Here is a 24,392-nt window from a genome sequence, read left to right on the forward strand (position 1 = left end):
GCATCATAGTATGTGACAACCCCATCACAGCCGCCTCTATGGTATATTATATATATATATATATATATATATATATACACATATACATACACACACGCTGCTTAAAATAATTAATGAACACTTTGAAAACACTTCAGATCTCAATGGGGAAAAATTTCATGCTGGATATCTATACTGGTATGGACTGGGTAATGTGTTAGGATCTATACTGGTATGGACTGGGTAATGTGTTAGGATCTATACTGGAATGGACTGGGGAATGGGTTAGGATCTATACTGGTATGGACTGTGGAATGGGTTAGGATCTATACTGGAATGGACTGGGGAATGGGTTAGGATCTATACTGGAATGGACTGGGTAATGGGTTAGCATCTATACTGGAATGGACCGGGGAATGGGTTAGGATCTTTACTGGAATGGACTAAAGAATGGGTTAGGATCTATACTGGAATGGACCAGGGAATGGGTTACGATCTATACTGGAATGGACTGGGGAATGGGTTAGGATCTATACTGGAAAGCACTGGAGAATGGGTTAGGATCTTTACTGGAATGGACTGGGGAATGGGTTAGGATCTATACTGGGATTGACTGTGGAATGGGTTAGGATCTATACTGGTATGGACTGTGGAATGGGTTAGGATCTATACTGGAATAGACTGGGTAATGGGTTAGGATCTATACTGGAATGGACTGGGTAATGGGTTAGGATCTATACTGGAATGGACTAGGGAATGGGTTACAATCTATACTGGAATGGGTTAGGATCTATACTGGAAAGGACTGGAGAATGGGTTAGGATCTATACTGGAATGGACTGGAGAATGGGTTAGGATCTATAACTGAATGGACTGGGGAATGGGTTAGGATCTTTACTGGAATGGACTGGGGAATGGGTTAGGATCTATACTGGGATTGACTGGGGAATGGGTTAGGATCTATACTGGGATTGACTGGGAAATGGGTTAGGATCTATACTGGAATAGACTGGGTAATGGGTTAGGATCTATACTGGAATGGACTGGGTAATGGGTTAGGATCTATACTGGAATGGACTGGGGAATGGGTTAGGATCTATACTGGGATTGACTGGGGAATGGGTTAGGATCTATACTGGGATTGACTGGGAAATGGGTTAGGATCTATACTGGAATAGACTGGGTAATGGGTTAGGATCTATACTGGAATGGACTGGGTAATGGGTTAGGATCTATACTGGAATGGACTGGGTAATGGGTTAGGATCTATACTGGAATGGACTGGGTAACGGGTTAGGATCTATACTGGAATGGACTGGGGAATGGGTTAGGATCTTTATTGGAATGGACTGGGAAATGGGTTAGGATCTTTACTGGAATGGACTGGGGAATGGGTTAGGAGTTATACTGGAATTGACTGGATAATGTTTTAGGATCTATACTGGAATGGACCTGGATGATGGGTTAGGATCTATAATGGTATGGACTGGGTAATGTGTTAGGATCTATACTGTACTGGTGATGTAAAGTAATGCTGTAAAGTAAGAATGCTTTCAAAAATATCTATTTTAAATAGCTTATTTTTATCAATTTACAAAATGCAAAGTGAGCGAACAGAAGAAAAATCTAAATCAAATATTTGGTGTGAACCCCACCCCCTTGGCTTCAAACCGGCATTCCTACAATTGCACACTCGCACAAAAAGGTGTACGATTACCAATTATACCAAGCAGGTGCTAATGATCATCAATATAATATGCTATAGGCTGAAACACAGTAATTAATTGAAATAGAAAAAGCTGTGTAGAGGCAAAAAACTGGGTGAGGAACAGCCAAACTCTGCTACTAAGGTGACGTTGTGGAAGACCGTTTCAGGTCACAAGTCATACACCATGGCAAGACTGAGCACAGCAATAAGACACAAGGTAGTTATACTGCATCAGCAAGGTCTCTCCCCGGCAAAGATTTTAAAGCAGACTGGGAGTTCAAGATGTGCTGTACAAGCGCTTTTGAAAAAGCACAAAAACGGGTAAGGTTGAGGAGCGTAGAGGCAGTGGTCGGCCAACGTTGAGGGCCGTAGAGGCAGTGGACGGCCAACGTTGAGGGCCGTAGAGGCAGTGGACGGCCAACGCTGAGGGCCGTAGAGGCAGTGGACGGCCAACGTTGAGGGCCGTAGAGGCAGTGGACGGCCAACGTTGAGGGCCGTAGAGGCAGTGGACGGCCAACGTTGAGGGCCATAGAGGCAGTGGACGGCCAACGTTGAGGGCCATAGAGGCAGTGGACGGCCAACGTTGAGGGCCATAGAGGCAGTGGACGGCCAACGTTGAAGGCCATAGAGGCAGTGGACGGCCAAGTGCCATCAGCACAGAACTCAAGGAAACCAGTGGGACCCAAGTACATCCATCTACTTTCTGGAGACCTCTGGCCAGAAGTGGTCTTCATGGTCAAAAACGCCTACGACGTGGAAACATGGCTAAGCGACTCAACTATGCAGGAAAACATAGGAACCGGGAGCAGAAAAATGGCAGCAGGTTCTCTGGACTGATGATTAAAAATGTGAAATATTTGGCTGTAGGCGAAGGAAGTTTGTTGGGGGAAGGATTGGAGAGCGGTACAATAATGAGTGTCTGCAGCCAACTGTGAAGCATGATGGAGGCTCCTTGCAAGTTTGGGGCTGCATTTCTGTGAATGGAGTTGGAGATTTGGTCAGGATCAATGGTGTCCTAAATGCTGAGAAATCCAGGCAGATACTTCTCCATCATGGCGTACCATCAGGCAGGCATGCAAATGGCAGTCGCCTTTCAGGCAAAGTGTGGCTTTAAGGAGTAAATCAAATGCTTCAATTAGATGTAAATCTTTTTTTCCTCTGGAATCTGTTCAGTACTTACACAACGTATAGGCAGAATAGGAGTTCTTCTGCTGATTGGTGCTTTAAACTGCCCCCAATCATTATTTTTTACTCTCTAAACATTTGTCAGAAGCGAGTCCTAAATCACGAAAGTTTTTCTGTTCTTAGCTTTGCATATAAAAAAAGGTCACAACTTCCATTCTCATCGGACGAGTCATTTAGCGGCTCGGTGGGGTCCATTCTGCACAGCGGTGGGCCGCACAGCACGCTACAGGCCGACTTGCTCCAACTTCCAGGGTGTCGGAGGTTTTATCTCAATGAATTAGCTGCCTTTTCTTCCATCAAATTCTTTTCTTTTTAAAATCAGAGGCTGGAGTGGCATTTGCTATCCATGGGTGTCCAGCTGCTATAATTGCAGTGCGAGCCGACAATTCATTTTTTTAGACAATTAAACCCCTTTTGTTAGGCGAGGGAAAAGTTTCTGATGAAGAAGAGGAAAACGCTTTGAAAGAAAAAAAGAAAAAAAATCCCATCTATATATAAATGGGGCGAAATTAACACCTTTGTGACCACTTGTAACTTCCTATCCTTTCTGATAACAAGGATTATGTATGGAAACTATAAATGTGATCTTTAAAGCAGGGGCGTCAAACTCAACTTTATCATGGGCCGCATTATTATTGCCCTCAAAAGGGACAGCTGTATCTGTAAGACTAGATGTCCAGAGCCCCCCCCCCCCCTTACATCAGATGTTCAGAGCACCCCCCCTTCACCCTTACATCCAATGCCAAGAGCACCCCATCCCCTTACATCAGATGTCCAAAGCACCCCCCCCCTTACATCAGATGTCCAGAGCACCCCTCCCCCTTACATCAGATGTCCAGAGCACCCCTCCCCCTTACATCAGATGTCCAGAGCACCCCTCCCCCTTACATCAGATGTCCAGAGCACCCCTCCCCCTTACATCAGATGTCCAGAGCACCCCTCCCCCTTACATCAGATGTCCAGAGCACCCCTCCCCCTTACATCAGATGTCCAGAGCACCCCATCCCCCTTACATCAGATGTCCAGAGCACCCCATCCCCCTTACACCAGATGTCCAGAGCACCCCATCCCCCTTACACCAGATGTCCAGAGAACCCCCCTACATCAGATGTCCAGAGCACCCCTCCCCCCCCTTACATCCAATGTCAAGATAACCCCCCTCCCTCCCTTACATCACAGTGCACCCCCCTTACATGCTGCTGTCAAGAAAAGCTGGGGGTAGAACTGGGTGGTAGAAAGTGGGTCTGGAGGAGGACTGGAGTCAGCTGCCGGAGTCTGCTGAAACCAGGGGAGGTGGAGATGAGGGGGTACCGCGACTTCACAGAGAGGTGGAGGATCTGTAAGAGTTCTGTTCTCTCTGCTGCAGATTGCCGAGATGCTGGGGGGGGGGGGAAGTGCAGGGTCTGGTGGAGGACCAGAGGAGGGCTGGAGTCTGCTGAATGCTGAAACCAGAGGAGGCAGAGATGATGGGTTGCTGTGCCTGGACAAAGTGGTGCAGGATCTGTGGGAGTAGTTCTGTCCTCTTCTCTGCTGCCGATTGGTGACACACGAGGGCGGAGATGGGAAGCAGAAAATGCAGGATCTGGAGGAGGACCAGAGGAGGGCTGGAGTCAGCTGCTGGAGTCGGCTGAATGCAGAGACCCAGGGAGGTGGAGATGAGGGGGTGCTGCGGCTGCACAGAGAGATGGAGGATCTGTAGGAAGAGTTCTGTCCTCCTCACAGCTGTCGATTGCTCAGACGCTAAGGGGAAGAAGAGATAGGAAGCAGAAAGTGCAGGCTCTGGAAGAGGATCAGAGGAGGGCTGGAGTCAGCTGCCGGTGTCAATGTTGAGACCAGGGGAGGTGAAGATGAGGGGGTGCTGCGGCATAACAGAGGCGCAGGATCTGTAGAAGGAGTTCTGTCCTCCTCCCTGCTGCCGATTACTGATACATGATAGAGGGCAGAAAATGCAGAAACAAGCCGGGGAGACACATCTAACAAATCTGTGCTTAGTTACATGCTGTGAAGAATAGGGGAGACATTGAAATCTATTAGACTGCTAAGGTCTCCAAAAAGAGTATCCATCACCTGCCCAATGCCATCACCTGGAGGTTTATTAACTAGACAGGAGGAGTTTTCTAATCCTCCAAGATAACTAGGAACATAACTGATAAGAACGCAGCACAGGAAGTTATCAGCTCCCAGCATTTTTGGCAGGATCAACAAGCAGTGTTGCACCGAAATTAAAATTTTTGCCCCAAAACCAAAAATGTAGGATGCATTTGGCCAAAATCGACGTTTTAAATATATATTGTAAAGTTTGGGGGTTCTAGCTCCACCGGATTGAGTGCACAACCGTTTAAAACATAAACAAAAAGGCTTTATTTCAGCAAACTTAAACAGGCTTCCAGCAGTGCATAAATCAAACACAAAATAAAGTCCGCTTTTCTTCAGCACAAAGGAATAAAGCAAGAAAAAAGGCACATACGGTTTTGTGGATGGGTCTTCACCCCAAGGTTTGAAACAGTCCTTAATAGACCTCTCAGCAGCTTCCAGCAAACTTGCAGCTCCTTCAGACAGGTGCAACCACCAAACTACTCCTCCCCCACACTCACCTATTGCTGCTTCCTGTCTCTTAAGGACTGCTTCTCATGGGTCTTAACCCTGTATGTGCTGGAATCCCTTATGGTCAGGGGTGGGGGCTCTTTCCCACCCGAATATCACTACAGAGCCCCCCAAATTCCGGGTCCCAAATATCGCTCTATTCAACACAGAGAGCACTGCGATTCAGTCCTCCTGATTTTAGCTATTTCCAGGAATTTCTCACCCGTCTTGGGTGACCCCCTGAACATTTCCCAACTTCCCTTAAAGAGACCACAACCCAAACACAGGAGATATATAGCGATTGTCCAGGACCCAACCTTGGCGTCCTGTACAATATATATAAATGATTGCAATATATTTGACTTTAACGGACAATTGCGCGGTCATGCGACGCTGTACCCAAATAAAATTGACGTCCTTTTTTCCCATAAACAGAGCTTTCTTTTGTTGGCATTTGATCACCTGTGCGATTTTCCTTTTTTGCGCTATAAACAAAAAAAGAGCGACAATTCTGAAAAAAAAAAAAAAAAACCATTTTTCACATTCCCAAAAAAAAAAAAAAATGTAAAAATCAAGTTTTTTCATCATTTTAGGCCAATTTGTATTCTGCTACATATTTTTGGTAAAAAAAAATCCCAATAAACGTACTTTGATTGGTTTGCGCAAACGTTATCACATCTACAAACTAGGGGAAAGATTTGTCATTTTTATTTATTGTTTTTACTAGTAATGGCGGCGATCTGTGATTTTTAGCGGGACTGCGACATTACGGCGGACAGATCGGATCCCTAACTGACATTTTTGACACTTTTGGGGGGACCAGTGACATTACTACAGTAATCAGTGCTAAAAATATGCACTGTTACTGTACTAATGACACTGGAAGGGGTTAACCCAGGGGCGATCAAGGGTGGGCCTAGGGGGTGCTTTCTAACTGTGAGGGGGATGGGCTTGTGGAATTAACACAGAGACCTGTGATCCTAAATAGGAGGAACACAGGTGCTCTGTGTTCATTCCACAGAGAGCAACAGTCTGCTGTGTCTACAAGAGCAGACCGCCGTTCTCTCTCCACAGGGCGCAATCGCGGCCGCCGGCCCCGTGGATCAGCTTCCCGCTGCCCAATGGGAGCACGCTCCCCAAGGAGCGCTCCCGCAAACTAGGGTACCACACATATACTGCGGCAGGCTGTGCGAACCGACGTATGGGTAGCAGGGGATGCCGATGCATGGGGCAGGTGGCTCCGATTGCCGTTGGCCACCTGAGAGAGAAGAACGGAACGGTCGGCTGTTGTAAACACAGCTGACCGTTCTTCTCTTTGAAATGATCATAGAGCTCCTGTGATCCTTCTATATAAGATCACAGGTCTCTGTGGTCATTTCACAAGCCCCTCCCCACACAGTTAGTAACCACTCCCCTAGGCTTACATTTAACCCTTTGATCACTCCTAGGTAAACCCCTTCCCTGCCAGTGTCATTACAGTGACAGTGCATATTTATAGCACTGATTACTGCAGTAATGTCACCGGTCCCCCCAAAAGTGTCAAAAATGTCAGTTAGGGGTCCGATCTGTCCGCCGCAAAGTCGCAGTCCTGATAAAAATCGCAGATTGCAGCCATTACTAGTAAAAAGAAGAAAAAAAAAATGACAAATCTTTCCCGTAGTTTGTAGACGCGATAACTTTTGGGGAAATCAATCAAAATACGCTTATTTCGATTTTTTTTTACCAAAAATATTTAGCAGAAAACAAATTGCCCTTGAATTAAAGAAAAAAATTGATTTTTAATTTTTTTGAGAATGTAATATAGCAGAAAGTGAAAAATATATATATTTTTTTTCAGAATTGTCGCTCTTTTTTGTTTATAGCGCAAAAAATAAAAATCGCAGAGGTGATCAAATACCACCAAAAGAAATCTCTGTTTGTGGGAAAAAAAGAACTTCATTTCATTTAGGTACAACGTTGCACGACCGTGCAATTTTTCGTTAAAGTAACGCAGTGCCGAATCGCAAAATATGGCCTGGTCATTAAGGGGAAAAATCCTTTCCGGCCCAGAAGTGGTTAACAAGTATTTTTTTGCAGTTCTGGAAGAAATCTAACAAAGCACAAAGTTCTATCTAACAGAAATAAGAGAAGTTTATTGTTACACTTTACATGGATCCAAGCACAACAAAGCCTTCTGCAGGTCACATGGACTCACCTGGACGTTGCCTGTAATATGTTGCATCAGAGCTACGTGTAGGACAATGAGAGGCTCGCCAGGCATGGCGCTGTGGGTGAAGGCGAAGCACCGCCGGTACGGTCCCACTCTACGCTTCATATCTGTCCAGTTCCTGACCGGATGCACCGCCTCGTACCTGCAAGGACAATCACATGAGAGGGAATCAGAGGCGACTTCCTGTTCTGTCTGACAATTAGGAAGTGAAGAGAGATCTCCAAATTGGGGACACACATATGAATAAAAGGCTTAAAGCGGAACTCCACCCCAAAAAGGGGAGGTCCACTTTAAGGACTCGCGCCCCCCCCCCCCCCCCCCCCCGCTCCTCTTGCACAATTGGCACTTTTGAGGAGCAGGGGGGAAAGCAGGTACCCGATTTTGACAGGTATGCGATTTGCACTTCGGCGGCGCTTGGCAACAGAAGTTCTCCTCCCTCTCCCCTCCCCTCCCCTGCAGTCTTCTGGGACCTTTCAGTGTCCTAGAAGACTGCAACCACCATCCAGGATGCGCAGCCGGATGCCCATAGTGAAGATCCCGGCGCCCCCGAAGGAGGACGGAGGATGAAGACAGCTGGGGTGAGCTCACTGCTGGACCATGGGAAAGGTGAGCGGCTGTTTTTTAAAGGTCAGCAGCCACACTTTTTGTAGCTGCTGACTTTTATTGATTTATTTTGATAGGTGCCTGGAGCTCCTCCTTAGGATGGCCATAGATGGATTGAATCTCGACCAGTCCAGCAGGGACCGGCCGAGAATTGATCCATGTATGGGCAGGCAGATTCTATCCAAGGAGGGCACAACCAGCATGTTGGATCCCTAGCTGCCTAGCAAGCGACTACTGCCAGCAGCTATAGCCACTAGCAAGAAATCACTCTCCTGGCCAGCTGGGACCCCCCCTTTCTGGGACAGCTCTCTGAGCTGGCCCAAGCAGCCCCCCACACTCTGAGCAGCTTCCCACCCCCCACACTGGGACACCTTTTGGCGCTCGCTCTCGGGAGTCTAGGGGGCGAGCACGTGCCGTCGGCGGCGCGCTCCAGCCGCCACTCGTCAGCGGGGAAGTCAATGCAAGGGGCAGGTGGCTCCGATTGCCGCCTGACACCCGCGATCGCTCCCCGCTGAGAGAGAAGAACGGTCGGATGTTGTAATCACAGCTGACCGTTCTTCTCCCTGGAATGATCACAGAGCGCCTGTGATCCTTCTATATAGGATCACAGATCTCTATGATCATTTCAGAAGCCACACCCCCCCCCCCCCCCCCCCACAGTTAGAATCACTCCCCTAGGCTTACATTTAACCCCTTGATCACCCACACCGTTAGCCCCTTCCCTGCCAGTGTCATTATTACAGTAGCAGTGCATATTTATAGCACTGATTACTGTAGTAATGTTACTGGTCCCCCCAAAAGTGTCAAAAATGTCAGTTAGGGGTCCGCCGCAATGTCGCAATCCCGCAAAAAAAAAAAAATTGCAGATTGCTGTCATTACTAGTAGAAAAAAAAAAACACAATAAAAATGACAAATCTTTCCCGTAGTTAGTAGTAACTTTTGCACAACCCAAAACAATTTTTTTTTTTTAACAAAACTATGTAGCAGAAAACAAATTGGCCTAAAATGTTAAAAAAAAATCTAGATTTTTAAATTTTTTTTTGAGAATGTCATATAGCTGAATGTGAAAAAATATTGTTTTTTTTTTTTTCAAAAATTGTCGCTCTTTTTTTTGTTTATAGCGCAAAAAATAAATAAATAAAATATAAATGAAAAAAAAAAAAAAAGCCACAAGAATAAAAATGACATAAATCTTTCCTGTAGTTAGTAGATGCGATAACTTTAGCGCAAACCAAACCAAAATACGCTTATCGCGATTTTTTTTTTTTTAACAAAAATATGTAGCAGAAAGCAAATTGGCTTAAAATGTTAAAAAAAATTAGATTTTTACATTTTTTTTGGAAATGTTATATAGCAGAAAGTGAAAAATATTGTTTTTTTTTTTTTTTTTTTTAAATTGTTGCTCTTTTTTTGTTTATAGCGCAAAAAAAAAAAATAAATAATAAAAAAAATAAAAATGCAGTGGTGATCACATACCACCAAAAGAAAGCTCTATTTATGGGGAAAAAAAAGTACATCAATTATTTAGGTACAGCCTACCACAACCGCGCAATTGTCCGTTAAAATAACGCAGTGCTGAATCGCAAAATATGGCCTGGTCATTAAGAGGGTAAATTCTCCCGGTCCAGAAGTGGTTAAAAGGGATTGTAAAGTCTTGTTTGTTATGTAAAAAAAATAAATGAGAAAAAAAACAAACCTGTTCTACTTACCTCCTCTATAAAGATGGTTTTGGACAGAGCAGCCCGGATCCTCCTCTTCTCTGCCCATGGCCCCTCCCACCTATTGAGTGCCCCCACAGCAAGCAGCTCGCTATGGGACCCCCCTGGTAAGATTATCTCCCATATCCTGTCCCCTTGGCCATACAGAAAGCGAGGAGAAATCTCCACAACATGAACATAGACAGCGATACCCAACATGACAGACTCCTCTTTTCTTCACCATCTGAAAAAGGTAGAAAATAAATAAAAGGGAAAAAAAAAAAAAAAGGAAAAAATGATTTTGGATTCCAAAAGCAATAATCTGCAGGAAGTGCACTTACTCGCTGATCTTCTGCAGAACGTCACAAGGAGACTGCCATGTAATTCTCTGCAAATGGAGGAATCCTACGGAGAACCACTCTGACAGCATGCTCCTCAGGACCCCGTTCATCTCCTGCAGACACACAATGGAAATCCAAATGTCATCCTAAAAGTTCAACAGCAAAAAAGTCCAACTTTTCACTTCAAAACTAAAGAATGCATTTTACACACCTTAAATCTGACACTCAACTCTACATTAAATTCCATAGAAGTCTGTATTCCGAACTCAGAAAAGTTCCTTCCATTACTCTCGGCCTCCTCCAAATCTACAAATTTATTTGTTTTTGCTGAGGTGTTTGGACTTCCTGCTCAAGGGTGGCTACATTTCTTTTCCATGGTCTCAATGTATGTAGGAACGTAGCCACCCTGCCTTGGTCCCCCTGTATGTAGGAATGTAGCCACCTTCTCTTGGTCCCACTGTATGTAGGAATGTAGCCACCCTGCCTTGGTCCCCCTGTATGTAGGAATGTAGCCACCCTGCGTGGGTCCCACTGTATGTAGGAATGTAGCCACCTTGCCTTAATCCCCCTGTATGTAGGAACGTAGCCACCCTGCCTTGGTCCCACTGTATGTAGGAATGTAGCCACCCCGCCTTGGTCCCCCTGTATGTAGGAATGTAGCCACCTTCTCTTGGTCCCACTGTATGTAGGAATGTAGCCACCCTGCCTTGATCCCCCTGTATGTAGGAATGTAGCCACCCTGCGTGGGTCCCACTGTATGTAGGAATGTAGCCACCTTGCCTTAATCCCCCTGTATGTAGGAACGTAGCCACCCTGCCTTGGTCCCCCTGTATGTAGGAATGTAGCCACCCTGCGTTGGTCCCCCTATATGTAGGAATGTAGCCACCCTGCCTTGGTCCCACTGTATGTAGGAACGTAGCCACCCTGCGTGGGTCCCACTGTATGTAGGAACGTAGCCACCCTGCCTTGGTCCCACTGTATGTAGGAATGTAGCCACCCTGCCCTGGTCCCCCTGTATGTAGGAACGCAGCCACCCTGCGTGGGTCCCACTGTATGTAGGAACGTAGCCACCCTGCCTTGGTCCCACTGTATGTAGGAATGTAGCCACCCTGCCTTGGTCCCACTGTATGTAGGAATGTAGCCACCCTGCCTTGGTCCCACTGTATGTAGGAATGTAGCCACCCTGCCCTGGTCCCACTGTATGCAGGAACGTAGCCACCCTGCGTGGGTCCCACTGTATGTAGGAACGTAGCCAGCCTGCCTTGGTCCCACTGTATGTAGCCACCCTGCCTTGGTCCCCCTGTATGTAGGAATGTAGCCACCCTGCGTTGGTCCCCCTTTATGTAGGAACGTAGCCACCCTGCGTGGGTCCCCCTGTACGTAGGAACGTAGCCACCCTGCCTTGGTCCCATTGTATTTAGGAATGTAGCCCCCCTCTCTTGGTCCCCCTGTATGTAGGAATGTAGCCACCCTGCCTAGTGTGTTTTTTTTAAAACAAGGGGATAGTTCACTACGAATTCATAGAACATGGTACAACAGTCAACCAACACTTTACTTGGGAACTCTGAAAAGGTTTCGGGAATCTCCACTAAGACCATGCTTCTGCACAAATCTATTGTTTTTTAGGGCTCATTTACACTTACTTCAACAACTCTGCCAATCCTCCCGCTCAGTTGCAACCCAAAGCTCTGCCAATCCTCTCCCCCCGCTCAGTTGCAACCCCAAGCTCTGCCAATCCCCCGCTCAATTGCAACCCCAAGCTCTGCCAATCCCCCGCTCAGTTGCAACTGAAAGCTCTGCCGATCCCCCCGCTCAGTTGCAACTGAAAGCTCTGCCGATCCCCCGCTCAGCTGCAACCCCAAGCTCTGCCAATCCCCTGCTCAGTTGCAACCCCAAGCTCTGCCAATCCCCTGCTCAGTTGCAACCCCAAGCTCTGCCAATCCACTGCTCAGTTGCAACCCCAAGCTCTGCCAATCCCCTGCTCAGTTGCAACCCCAAGCTCTGCCAATCCCCTGCTCAGTTGCAACCCCAAGCTCTGCTGATCCCACGCTCAGTTGAAACCCCCAGCTCTGCTGATCCCCCGCAGAATTTTTTATTTTTTTTATTTTATTTTATATTGGCTATGTTTTAGCAGTGCCCAATAGAAAAAATGGCCTGGTCATGGGGGTGGGGCAAAATATTCTGGAGCTTAAGTAAACGTGTGCGCAAAGAAAAAAAAAAAAACCTCTGCAAAAAAACCGGTAGCGAAACGGTTAAAGTTACTCAGCACAGGAAAGAATTCAAGCAGCAAAAAGTTTGGCACAAATAATTCAAGGCCAAAAAAAAATTGCCAATTTTGAGAAGCTGGAAGACGCATATTGTTAGTCCTCGCCGCGTCGCTCTCTTTTGTTCAAATTTCATTCAGCCACTCAGTACCGAAAATAACTCCCCGCTACCAGCCGGGCGCATTCAACAGCAAACAAGCTTTATGTCCAAAAAAAACTATTAGCGGGTCTTTTTTTCAGTTTGGAAAAAAATAAATTTGAACAATTCCATGTTTTCCTTCAAAAAAAAAAAAAAAAACATTCTTATTTTCCTCCCCGTCCCGCCGCCGTGTTTACAGAATTCTGGAGAACGCAAAGTTTTTAGGGAGCCGCGATCGGCAACGAGAAATCTAAATTAAATTTATAGAGACGTTCCGATGGATTGCTGCGCTGTCTGAAAATTTCTAATCAATTGTTGGGTTTTTTTTTTTGGCGATTATTTATTTGTGCCGTTGGCATTCGCTGACGATCCGCCGCTGTACTCCGTGCACGCCATTGTTCTCCCTCCCCCGCTCGCATTCATGGGACGGTCTTTATTTTTATTTTTGGCTTTCTCTTATCTGTTTCCAGTACGCGGCGTCTTGATGTGAAAGGGCCGCGCTGCACACAATTAATTCTATTCCTGACTTAATTGAATCAGAATTTTCATTCAGAGTCTGAAAAACGTTTCACTGAAGCTGGGAGGACAAACCTTCTTAAAGGGGAAGAAAACGTTCATAGGACAAAGCTGAGATTATTCGTGGTATGGAGTATACAACGTACAGCATAGCATTCACAGTGGACTGGCCTGGAGTATGCAATGTACTGCACCGCATATAGAAAGGGACAGTCTGGAGCACACAAACACACACACACATAATATATATATATATATATATATATATATATATATATATATACATACATATACACACACAGTATCTCACAAAAGTAAGTACACCCCTCACATTTTTTGTAAATATTTTATTCTATCTTTTCATGTGACAACACTGAAGAAATGACACTTTGCTACAATGTAAAGTAGTGAGTGTACAGCTTGTATAACAGTGTAAATTTACTGTCCCCTCAAAATAACTCAACACACAGCCATTAATGTCTAAACCGCTGGCAACAAAAGTGAGTACACCCCTAAGTGAAAATGTCCAAATTGGGCCCAAAGTGTCAATATTTTGTGTGACCACCATTATTTTCCAGCACTGCCTTAACCCTCTCTTCTGCTGCCCATTCACAGAAGCCTTTGTGAGAGTTCACACAATACAAAGGCTTCTGTGATTGGGCAGGAGGAGGGGAGAGGGGGCATATTAAGCTGCACAGACTCTACACTTGAAGGGGCTTAAGACCAGCTCAGTCCAGCATCTGAGATCCGGAAGTTGTGTTCTGGTGCACAATAAAGCTGTAAGATACACACAAAAGAAATCAGCCTAGGAGGTGGCAGGCACCTCGTTGGACTTAATTTGGAGTGCCTTCATTTTTATAAAGCTGCTAAATTCTTGGAATTCTGCTTTAACATTTAGATTAGTGTCCATGTTTGTTCGGCTATAAAAGTGTATGGATAATCATAGAAAAAAAATTGCTTTTGGCAGTGGACCAGTGGATGTGTTAATTCTGTTACAGTATATCACAAAAATTAGTACACCCCTCACATTTTTGATTTTTTTTTATCTTTTCATGTGACAACACTGAAGAAATGACACTTTGCTACAATGTAAAGTAGTGAGTATACAGCTTGTATAACAGTGTAAATTTGCTGTCCCCTCAAAATAACTCAACACACAGCCATTAATGTCTAAACCGCTGGCAAAAAAAGTCAGTACACCCCTAAGTGGCAATCTCCAAATTGGGTCCAAAGTGTCGATATTTTGTGTGGCCACCATTATTTTCCAGCACTGCCTTAACCCTCTTGGGCATGGAGTTCACCAGAGCTTCACAGGTTGCCACTGGAGTCCTCTTCCCCTCCTCCATGATGACATCACAGAGCTGGTGGATGTTAGAGACCTTGCGCTCCTCCACCTTCCATTTGAGGATGCCCCACAGATGCTCAATAGGGTTTAGGTCTGGAGACATGCTTGGCCAGTCCATCACCTTTACCCTCAGCTTCTTTAGCAAGGCAGTGGTCGTCTTGGAGGTGTTTGGGGTCGTTATGTTGCAATACTGCCCTGTGGCCCAGTCTCTGAAGGGAGGGGATCATGCTCTGCTTCAGTATGTCACAGTACATGTTGGCATTCATGGTTCCCTCAATGAAGTGTAGCTCCCCAGTGCCAGCAGCACTCATGCAGCCCCAGACCATGACACTCCCACCACCATGCTTGACTGTAGGAAGACACACTTGTCTTTGTACTCCTCACCTGGTTGCCGCCACACACGCCTGACACCATCTGAACCAAATAAGTTTATCTTGGTCTCATCAGACCACAGGAGATGGTTCCAGTAATGTCCTTAGTCTGCTTGTCTTCAGTAAACTGTTTGAGGGCTTTCTTGTGCATCATCTTTGGAAGAGGCTTCCTTCTGGGACGACAGCCATGCAGACCAGTTTGATGCAGTGTGTGGCGTATGGTCTGAGCACTGACAGGCTGACCCCCCACCCCTTCAACCTCTGCAGCAATGCTGGCAGCACTCATACGTCTATTTCCCAAAGACAGCCTCTGGATATGACGCTGAGCACGTGCAATCAACCTCTTTGGTTGACCATGGTGAGGCCTGTTATGAGCGGAACCTGTCCTGGTAAACCGCTGTATGGTCTTGGCCACCGTGCTGCAGCTCAGTTTCAGGGTCTTGGCAATCTTCTTATAGCCTAGGCCATCTTTATGTAGGAGCAACAATTCTTTTTTTCAGAGAGTTCTTTGCCATGAGGTGCCATGTTGAACTTCCAGTGACCAGTATGAGAGAGTGAGAGCGATAACACCAAATGTAACACACCTGCTCCCCATTCAAACCTGAGACCTTGTAACACTAACGAGTCACATGACACCGGGGAGGGAAAATAGCCAATTGGGCCCAATTTGGACATTTTCACTTAGGGGTGTACTCACTTTTGTTGCCAGTGGTTTAGACATTAATGGCTGTGTGTTGAGTTATTTTGAGGGGACAGTAAATTTACACTGTTATACAAGCTGTACACTCACTACTTTACATTGTAGCAAAGTTTCATTTCTTCAGTGTTGTCACATGAAAAGATAGAATAAAATATTTAGTAAAATGTGAGGGGTGTACTTACTTTTGTGAGATACTGTATCACACGCTCTTCCACACACAATATCATCCGGTTTGTTTTCTCTTTCACAACTTTTTTCTGCTCATTTCATAACTTCACCATTAGAAGGAAGGACGGCCAACTTCCTTTTTCTATTATAAAGATTGAACGTCTATTAGAGAAATGACAACCTACTGAGTTATGAAGTGCGGCTCCCACCAAGGTGAACATTACAACGACGCGCCCCGCTGCGACCAACAGGTTAAAATGCCCATTAATGGACCATTTCCAGCTGCCGCCATGCAAGAACTGCTTAAAATGCACATGAAATATGACACAGCATGAGCACAACGCACAGCTGATTATAATTGTGGTAATTAAGGACTTCTATATATACACGCGGATTTCTCCTCATTGGCTGAGAAATTTATGGTACCTGCTGGAGGCGTCAGCGGCCCTAAAAACAAATCGCTCGGGGGAGAGCGGAGCGCTATTCATAGGGAGCCCCCGAAACCTGAACTGTAACACCTGAGATTTTATATTTTTTATCATTTCTATATTATTTGTAATAGGGATAGACCGATTATCGGCGGGGCCGATATGCACTTTCCCCGATATATCGGTATCGGCCTCCTGGAACTGGCCGATATTTTTGTGGCATCATTCTTCCTTCTTAGGCCGCCTCCCTCGCCTTGGACAGCCTCGTCTGGAGTCAGGACTAGTCTCGCGGGAGTGTATCACAGCCATACACCCACCCACAGCAGCCCGGTGCCAGCCAGCCACATCCACAGGCCCTGTACCAGCGAGCCAGCTAGCCAACCACAGGCCCTGTACCAGCGAGCCAGCCAGCCAACCACAGGCCCTGTACCAGCGAGCCAGCCAGCCAACCACAGGCCCTGTACCAGCGAGCCAGCCACCTACCCACAGGCCCTGTACCAGCGAGCCAGCCACCTACCCACAGGCCCTGTACCAGCGAGCCAGCCACCTACCCACAGGCCCTGTTCCAGCGAACCAGGCACCCACAGGCCCTGTACCAGCCACCCACAGGCCCTGTACCAGCCACCCACCCACAGGCCCTGTACCAGCCAGCCAGCCACCCACAGGCCCTGTACCAGCCACCCACCTACCACAGGGTGCCAGCCAGCCAGCCCCCACAGGGTGCCAGCAAGCTAGCCAGCCAGCCATCCAGCCACCACAGGGTGCCAGCCAGCTAGCCAGCCACCACAGGGTGCCAGCCAGCTAGCCAGCCACCACAGGGTGCCAGCCAGCTAGCCAGCCACCACAGGGTGCCAGCCAGCTAGCCAGCCAGCCACCACAGGGTGCCAGCCAGCTAGCCAGCCAGCCACCACGGGGTGCCAGCCAGCCACCACAGGGTGCCAGCAAGCTAGCCAGCCACCACAGGGTGCCAGCAAGCTAGCCAGCCAGCCACCACGGGGTGCCAGCCAGCCACCACGGGATGCCAGCAAGCCAGCCAGACACCACGGGGTGCCAGCTAGCCAGCCAGCCACCACGGGGTGCCAGCCAGCCACCACGGGGTGCCAGCAAGCTAGCCAGCCACCACAGGGTGCCAGCAAGCTAGCCAGCCAGCCACCATGGGGTGCCAGCCAGCCAGCCACCACGGGGTGCCAGCCAGCCACCACGGGATGCCAGCAAGCTAACCAGCCACCACGGGGTGCCAGCAAGCTAGCCAGCCACCACGGGGTGCCAGCAAGCTAGCCAGCCACCACAGGGTGCCATCCAGCCAGCCAGCCACCACAGGGTGCCATCCAGCCGGCCATTAATCATTAAACAAAAATGAACATGTTCAGTAGCCGATTTGTATCAAAAATTGTCTTTATTTTTCAAAACTTTAAATGTACAAAATATCGACCAATATCGGCCGATACCGATACGTTGTGACCAAAATATCGGTATCGGCCCTGAAAAAACCATATCGGTCTATCCCTAATTTGTAACTATTTCAACTGTTTTGAATTGGGAAGCGATCCTCACTCTGGATTTCACTGCTGTCCCACTTTGTAAGATTTTACTGCACTTCCTGTCCCTGTGACCACACAGGAAGTAAGAGTAAATCATCCAAATGGGAGAGAGTGTATATATACACTCTATTACCAAAAGTATTGGGACGCCTGCCTTTACACACACACATGAACTTTAATGGCATCCCAGTCTTAAGCCCCGTACACACGATCAGATTATCGAAAGATCCGTCGTCCGTTTTTTGTGGCATGCTAGTCTGATGTGGAAAGTGAAGAGGTTTTTTTCATACGAATTTTCCCGTACGACAGAATTCTACTTCAGAAGTGATGTCATGTGTTGGATTGCTTTGTATGTGTTCTTTCCTCTCTGAGCATGCCTAGTCTTGCTCTTAAGATTTTTTTCCGTCAAAATCTTTACTGAGACGAAAATCGGACGTTGTATTACGGACAACAAAAATTTTATAGCCTGCACATCAGGATTTTGTCAGCCAAAAAGTCTGAGTCGGCTGTCGAAAGCACCATACTAACAATCCAAAAATCGGCAGATCGGTCGTCGGACGAAATTTCCCTTCAGATTTTCTTATTGTGTGTACGGGGCTTTATTCTGTAGGGTTCAATATTGAGTTGGCCCACCCTTTGCAGCTATAACAGCTTCAACTCTTCTGGGAAGGCTGTCCACAAGGTTTAGGAGTGTCTATGGGAATGTTTGACCATTCTTCCAGAAGCGCATTTGTGAGGTCAGGCACTGATGTTGGAGAGAAGGCCTGATCGCAGTCTCCACTCTAATTCATCTCAAAGGTGTTCTATCGGGTTCAGGTCAGGACTCTGTGCAGGCCAGTCAAGTTCCTCCACCCCAAACTCACTCATCCATGTCATTATGGACCTTGCTTTGTGCACTGGTCCAAATCATTTTGTGTGTGGGGGGGGGGGGGGGTTGGATTACGGTGTGGGGTTGTTTTTCAGGGGTTGGGATTGGCACCTTAGTTCCAGTGAAGGGAACTCTTAAGGCGTCAGCATACCAACACATTTTGGACAATTTCATGCTCCCAACTTTGTGGGAGGAGTTTGGGGACAGCCCCTCCCTGTTCCAACATGACTGCGCACCAGTGCACAAAGCAAGGTCCATAAAGACATGGATGAGCGAGTTTGAGGTGAAGGAACTTGACTGGCCTGCACAGAGTCCTGACCTCAACCCGATAGAACACCTTTGGAGTGAATTAGAGCAGAGACTGCGAGCCAGACCTTCTCATCCAACATCAGTGGCTGACCTCACAAATGTCCTTCTGGAAGAATGGTCAAACATTCCCATAGACACTCCTAAACCTTGTGGACAGCCTTCCCAGAAGAGTTGAAGCTGTTATAGCTGCAAAGGGTGGGCCAACTCAATATTGAACCCTACGGACTAAGACTGGGATGCCAATAAAGTTTGTGACAAGGCAGGTGTCCCAATACTTTTGACAATATATTTATACACACACAGTATAAAAGTAAGTACACCCCTCACATTTTTGTAAATATTTTATTCTATCTTTTCATGTGACAACACTGAAGAAATGACACTTTGCTACAATGTAAAGTAGTGAGTGTACAGCTTGTATAAGACCGCATTCACACTGAAGTGGCACGACTTGGGGGGGCGACCTGTAAAGTCGCATGCAGCGCGACTTTGGCGCAACTTGCACGGACTTCACATAATGGAAGTCTATGCAAGTCACTCCAGGTCGCCCCGAAGTAGTGCAGGAACCTTTTTCTAAGTCGGAGCGACTTGTGTCACTCCTATTAGAACGGTTCCCGTACCACACAACGGACCGCGACTTGTCAGGCTGACAAGTCATATAAGTCTCCATTTACACTAGTACGACTTGTCAGCCTGACAAGTCGCGGTCCGTTGTGTGGTACGGGAACCGTTCTAATAGGAGCGACACAAGTCGCTCCGACTTAGAAAAAGGTTCCTGCACTACTTCAGGGCGACCTCGGAGCGACTTGCATAGACATTCATTCTGTGAAGTCCGTGCAAGTCGCGCCAAAGTCGTGCCGCTGCAGTGTGAATGCGGTCTTAGTGTGAATGGAGACTAACAGTGTAAATTTGCTGTCCCCCTCAAAATAACTCAACACAGCCATTAATGTCTAAACCCCATTGGAGAATTCTCCTGAAGAAGCGCGTGACGCGAAACGGCCGTAGAGCAGGGTTATATGCCAGAGGTCCATAAGTCGCCAGTCTTTTCAGTCTGGTGGCTTCATATGCCAGTGCTATATATGTTGTTGCACTTTATGGATCTCCATTTGTGTTTTGTACATTGTTTTTAACATTTGTGGAAGTTTTAATCAACCAGTTGCCAACCGCCGCACGACTATATACTGCGGTGGTCAGCCCCGGCCAGGCAAAGTGACGTATATATACGTCACTAGCCTGTCACTTCCTTGTGAGCCAATAGCGGGCGAGCACATGCCCGCGCTGGCGCGTGCCCGCCACGGCTCGTTCCCCAGCAAGTCCGTGCTTGTGACCGGTGGACCCGATGTCTGATGGTCACTCGGCGATCGTCGGGTGGAGAGGGAGAAAGGCAGGCGGCTGATGTAAACAAAGCCGCCTGTCATTCTCCCCTGTGTAGGAATGGTGATCATACAGTTCTACTATGTAGGACTGTTGATCACTGTTCCTACACCAGTAGCCATGTCCAATCACAGTAGAAAGCACGCCCCTAGGGACACACACAGCCCCTCCTTCCCCCAATAAAGTTAACCCCTTCCCTGCCAGTGTCATTTTACAGTAACAGTGCATATATATAGCACTGATTACTGTAGAAATGTCACTGGTAACCCCAAAAGTGTCAGAAATGTCAGTCAAGGGTCCGATCTGTCCGCCGCAATGTCGCAGTACCGCAAAAAAAAAAAAAAACGCTGAGGAAGCCTCCACCCACGGGAGGCGATACGCGTGCGGGTCGGTTAGGAGGAGCGTCTGATGTCACCCGCTGACACTTCGGAAACCGGCGAGGACCGCGCTGGTCTCCTAGCTCCCGTCGTTGCCACACATTTGTACTGCTGATCATCTCAGAGTAAGAGGCCAATTTTATGTTTCTAAGATTATTAAAGTTCGTATCAGGTTTACGCTATGGGCTGCTTGCTTTTGTCTCCCTTTTAACGTTTTATGTTGGAGAGAGTCCTGGAGTAGACTGTTCCATGGTTTCACACTTATAGCGGCACCCTGTATTTTACCTGAGGAAAGTGGAGAGTGGAGATCTGGTTGCCTGATTATTTTAGGTATCACCACAGCCCACCACCATTCTGTATGGTGGTGGGCTGTGTGTGGCACGCTGAAGAGCACCTGTAATACCTGCATCTCCCATCAGGATTCTTCCACTACAGTCTGCACCTGTGGGCTACTTGCATGGACAGTTACTTGCATGGACATGTTATGCTATTACATTTCATTTAGCGCTACACTATTTGTTTTATATTCTATGTGCTGGTTTTTGTACTTGAACCTGAGTGTATAGCTGCTTATTGTTAGGTTTCTAAGCGCTGATATTATTCACCTTCTATCTTCTCTGACACCAATGCTGGGGGTTATTATTGCCTCCACTGACACCAATGCTGGGGGTTATTATTGCCTCCACTGACACCAATGCTGGGGGTTATTATTGCCTCCACTGACACCAATGCTGGGGGTTATTATTGCCTCCACTGACACCAATGCTGGGGGTTATTATTGCCTCCACTGACACCAATGCTGGGGTTTATTATGGCCTCTACTGACACCAATGCTGGGGGTTATTATGGCCTCTACTGACACCAATGCTGGGGGTTATTATTGCCTCCATTGACACCAATGCTGGGGGTTATTATGGCCTCCACTGACACCAATGCTGGGGGTTATTATGGCCTCCACTGACACCAATGCTGGGGGTTATTATGGCCTCCACTGACACCAATGCTGGGGGTTATTATGGCCTCCACTGACACCAATGCTGGGGGTTATTATGGCCTCCACTGACACCAATGCTGGGGGTTATTATGGCCTCCACTGACACCAATGCTGGGGGTTATTATTGCCTCTACTGACACCAATGCTGGGGGTTATTATTGCCTCCACTGACACCAATGCTGGGGGCTATTATTGCCTCCACTGACATCTATGCTGGGGGTTATTATGGCCTCTACTGACACCAATGCTGGGGGTTATTATGGCCTCCACTGACACCAATGCTGGGGGTTATTATTGCCTCCTCTGACACCAATGCTGGGGGCTATTATTGCCTCTACTGACACCAATGCTGGGGGTTATTATTGCCTCTACTGACACCAATGCTGGGGGTTATTATTGCCTCTACTGACACCAATGCTGGGGGTTATTATTGCCTCTACTGACACCAATGCTGGGGGTTATTATGGCCTCTACTGACACCAATGCTGGGGGTTATTATGGCCTCTACTGACAACCAATGCTGGGGGTTATTATGGCCTCTACTGACACCAATGCTGGGGGTTATTATGGCCTCTACTGACACCAATGCTGGGGGTTATTATGGCCTCCACTGACACCAATGCTGGGGGTTATTATTGCCTCCGCTGACACCAATGCTGGGGGTTATTATTGCCTCCACTGACACCAATGCTGGGGGTTATTATTGCCTCCGCTGACACCAATGCTGCGGGTTATTATTGCCTCCACTGACACCAATGCTGCGGGTTATTATGGCCTCTACTGACACCAATGCTGGGGGTTATTATTGCCTCCACTGACATCTATGCTGGGGGTTATTGTTGCCCCCACTGACACCAACGCTGGGGGTGATTATTTTGGGGTGTTAAAATGTTAAAATGTGCCGCTTTGCGGGGCCCTCTGGAGGTGGGGGCTGCACTCAAGGCCCTCTAGAATTTTCCAGATGAGCGCCCCGTCTTACCCGGATGTGCGGTCCGTCGACCATCTTGGACGCCATGCTCTCTATGAGGTCGGCTCTCAGGTCCACCAGGAACTTGACGCCCCCCTCCAGCTTGCTGATGTGACAGAAGAGCCCCTTGTACTGGGGGGTGAGGTAATAGCGGAGTCGGTCCTCCACCTGCAGCACGGTGCCCAGATCCCTCTTCTGCTGATCCTGGACCAGCTTATCGCTCAGCTCTGCCACCTGGGCATGGTCCACGCCGTACCCCGCTGCCAGCTCACCCAGCAGGGCCGCCCTCCGCCCCGCGTCCAGCTTCCCATACTGCTCCATGAAGTGCAAGCTCTGCGACTCAGGGGGAGGAGGGGTCTTTTCTTTGGTCTCGTAGGGGGGCAGAGGGGGCACACACCTGCTCAGGAGGTCCTCCAACATGGCTGTGGGCAGAGAGCTGGCCTGCCTGGAGGCGAGCCTTGGCATGGGATGAGCCTGCAGCCTCCCCTGGCCGCAGCAGGCCGAGCACAGGCGGCTGGTGACGGCGGCTACTTGCTGCAGGCGCTGAGGGAGCAGCAAGTGAACCAGGCGCATGATACCAGCCAAGGGACAGACAGCTGACAGCTTCTACTACACTGCTTCCGGGTTCCAGAGGCGACGTCATGACGCCTGACCGCGGCTGACCAATCACAGAAGCGGCTTCGTGGGCGTCGGCGGCAGCACGAAGCCGCCATGTTGAATGTGGCGCCTGACCTTTGTTTTCCTATATAGACAGTGAAGGAGGTGTACCTGGAGCTACTGGAGTTCACAGGGGAGGCTAAAAACCAATCCTGTCTGCTCTCCGGGAAAATAAAAGTGAAAACAAGTCATTCTACCTGAGAATACATGTAATAAACATGAAGCTTGTTGTTGCTTAGCAACCTGGCTGCTGTCCTAAGCAATGTTTTCCTTTCTCACACACGTTAAAATATACATATATATACAATATTTTGGGGTAATATGACATTTTCTAGCACAAAATGCTGATATATGTGAATATATATATATATATATATATAAAATAAAAATGTATAATATATATATATATATATATATATATATATATATATATATATATAGATAGATATACACTAAACATTGAAGGAACACTTTGAAAACACATCAGATCTCAATGGGGGAAAATATAATGCTGGATATCTATACTGGTATGGACTGGGTAATGTGTTAGGATCTATACTGGTATGGACTGGGTAATGTGTTAGGATCTATACTGGTATGGACTGGGTAATGTGTTAGGATTTATACTGGTATGGACTGGGTAATGTGTTAGGATCTATACTGGTATGGACTGGGTAATGTGTTAGGATCTATACTGGTATGGACTGGGTAATGTGTTAGGATCTTTACTCGTATGGACTGGTTAATGTGTTAGGATATATACTGGTATGGACTGGGTAATGTGTTAGGATCTATACTGGTATGGACTGGGTAATGTGTTAGGATCTTTACTGGTATGGACTGGGTAATGTATTAGGATCTATACTGGTATGGACTGTGTAATGTGTTAGTATCTATACTGGTATGGGCTGTGTAATGTGTTAGGATCTATACTGGTATGGACTGGGTAATGTTTTAGGATCTATACTGGTATGGACTGGGTAATGTGTTAGGATCTATACTGGTATGGACTGGGTAATGTTTTAGGATCTATACTGGTATGGACTGTGTAATGTGTTAGGATCTATA

The 24,392-nt window shown here is 47.2% G+C and overlaps 1 protein-coding gene across 1 annotated transcript in view; it reads right to left on the bottom strand.

The window, feature by feature from the left end:
• MLYCD (malonyl-CoA decarboxylase) overlaps positions 1–23,310 on the bottom strand; it is a 55,117-nt gene extending 31,807 nt beyond the window's left edge. Inside the window, exons 1-3 of the mRNA XM_082270267.1 lie at positions 22,680–23,310; positions 10,307–10,419; positions 7,650–7,806 (exon numbers count right to left, since the gene is read on the bottom strand). Of these exons, the coding sequence (XP_082126393.1) occupies positions 7,650–7,806; positions 10,307–10,419; positions 22,680–23,240 (831 nt within the window). The 5' untranslated portion in view covers positions 23,241–23,310. The remainder of the gene's footprint in view (positions 1–7,649; positions 7,807–10,306; positions 10,420–22,679) is intronic.
• Between the last annotated feature and the right edge of the window lie 1,082 nt (positions 23,311–24,392).

The sequence above is a fragment of the Pelophylax lessonae genome, assembly GCF_965119305.1.
Source record: "Pelophylax lessonae genome assembly, chromosome: 10".
NCBI lineage: Eukaryota > Metazoa > Chordata > Amphibia > Anura > Ranidae > Pelophylax > Pelophylax lessonae.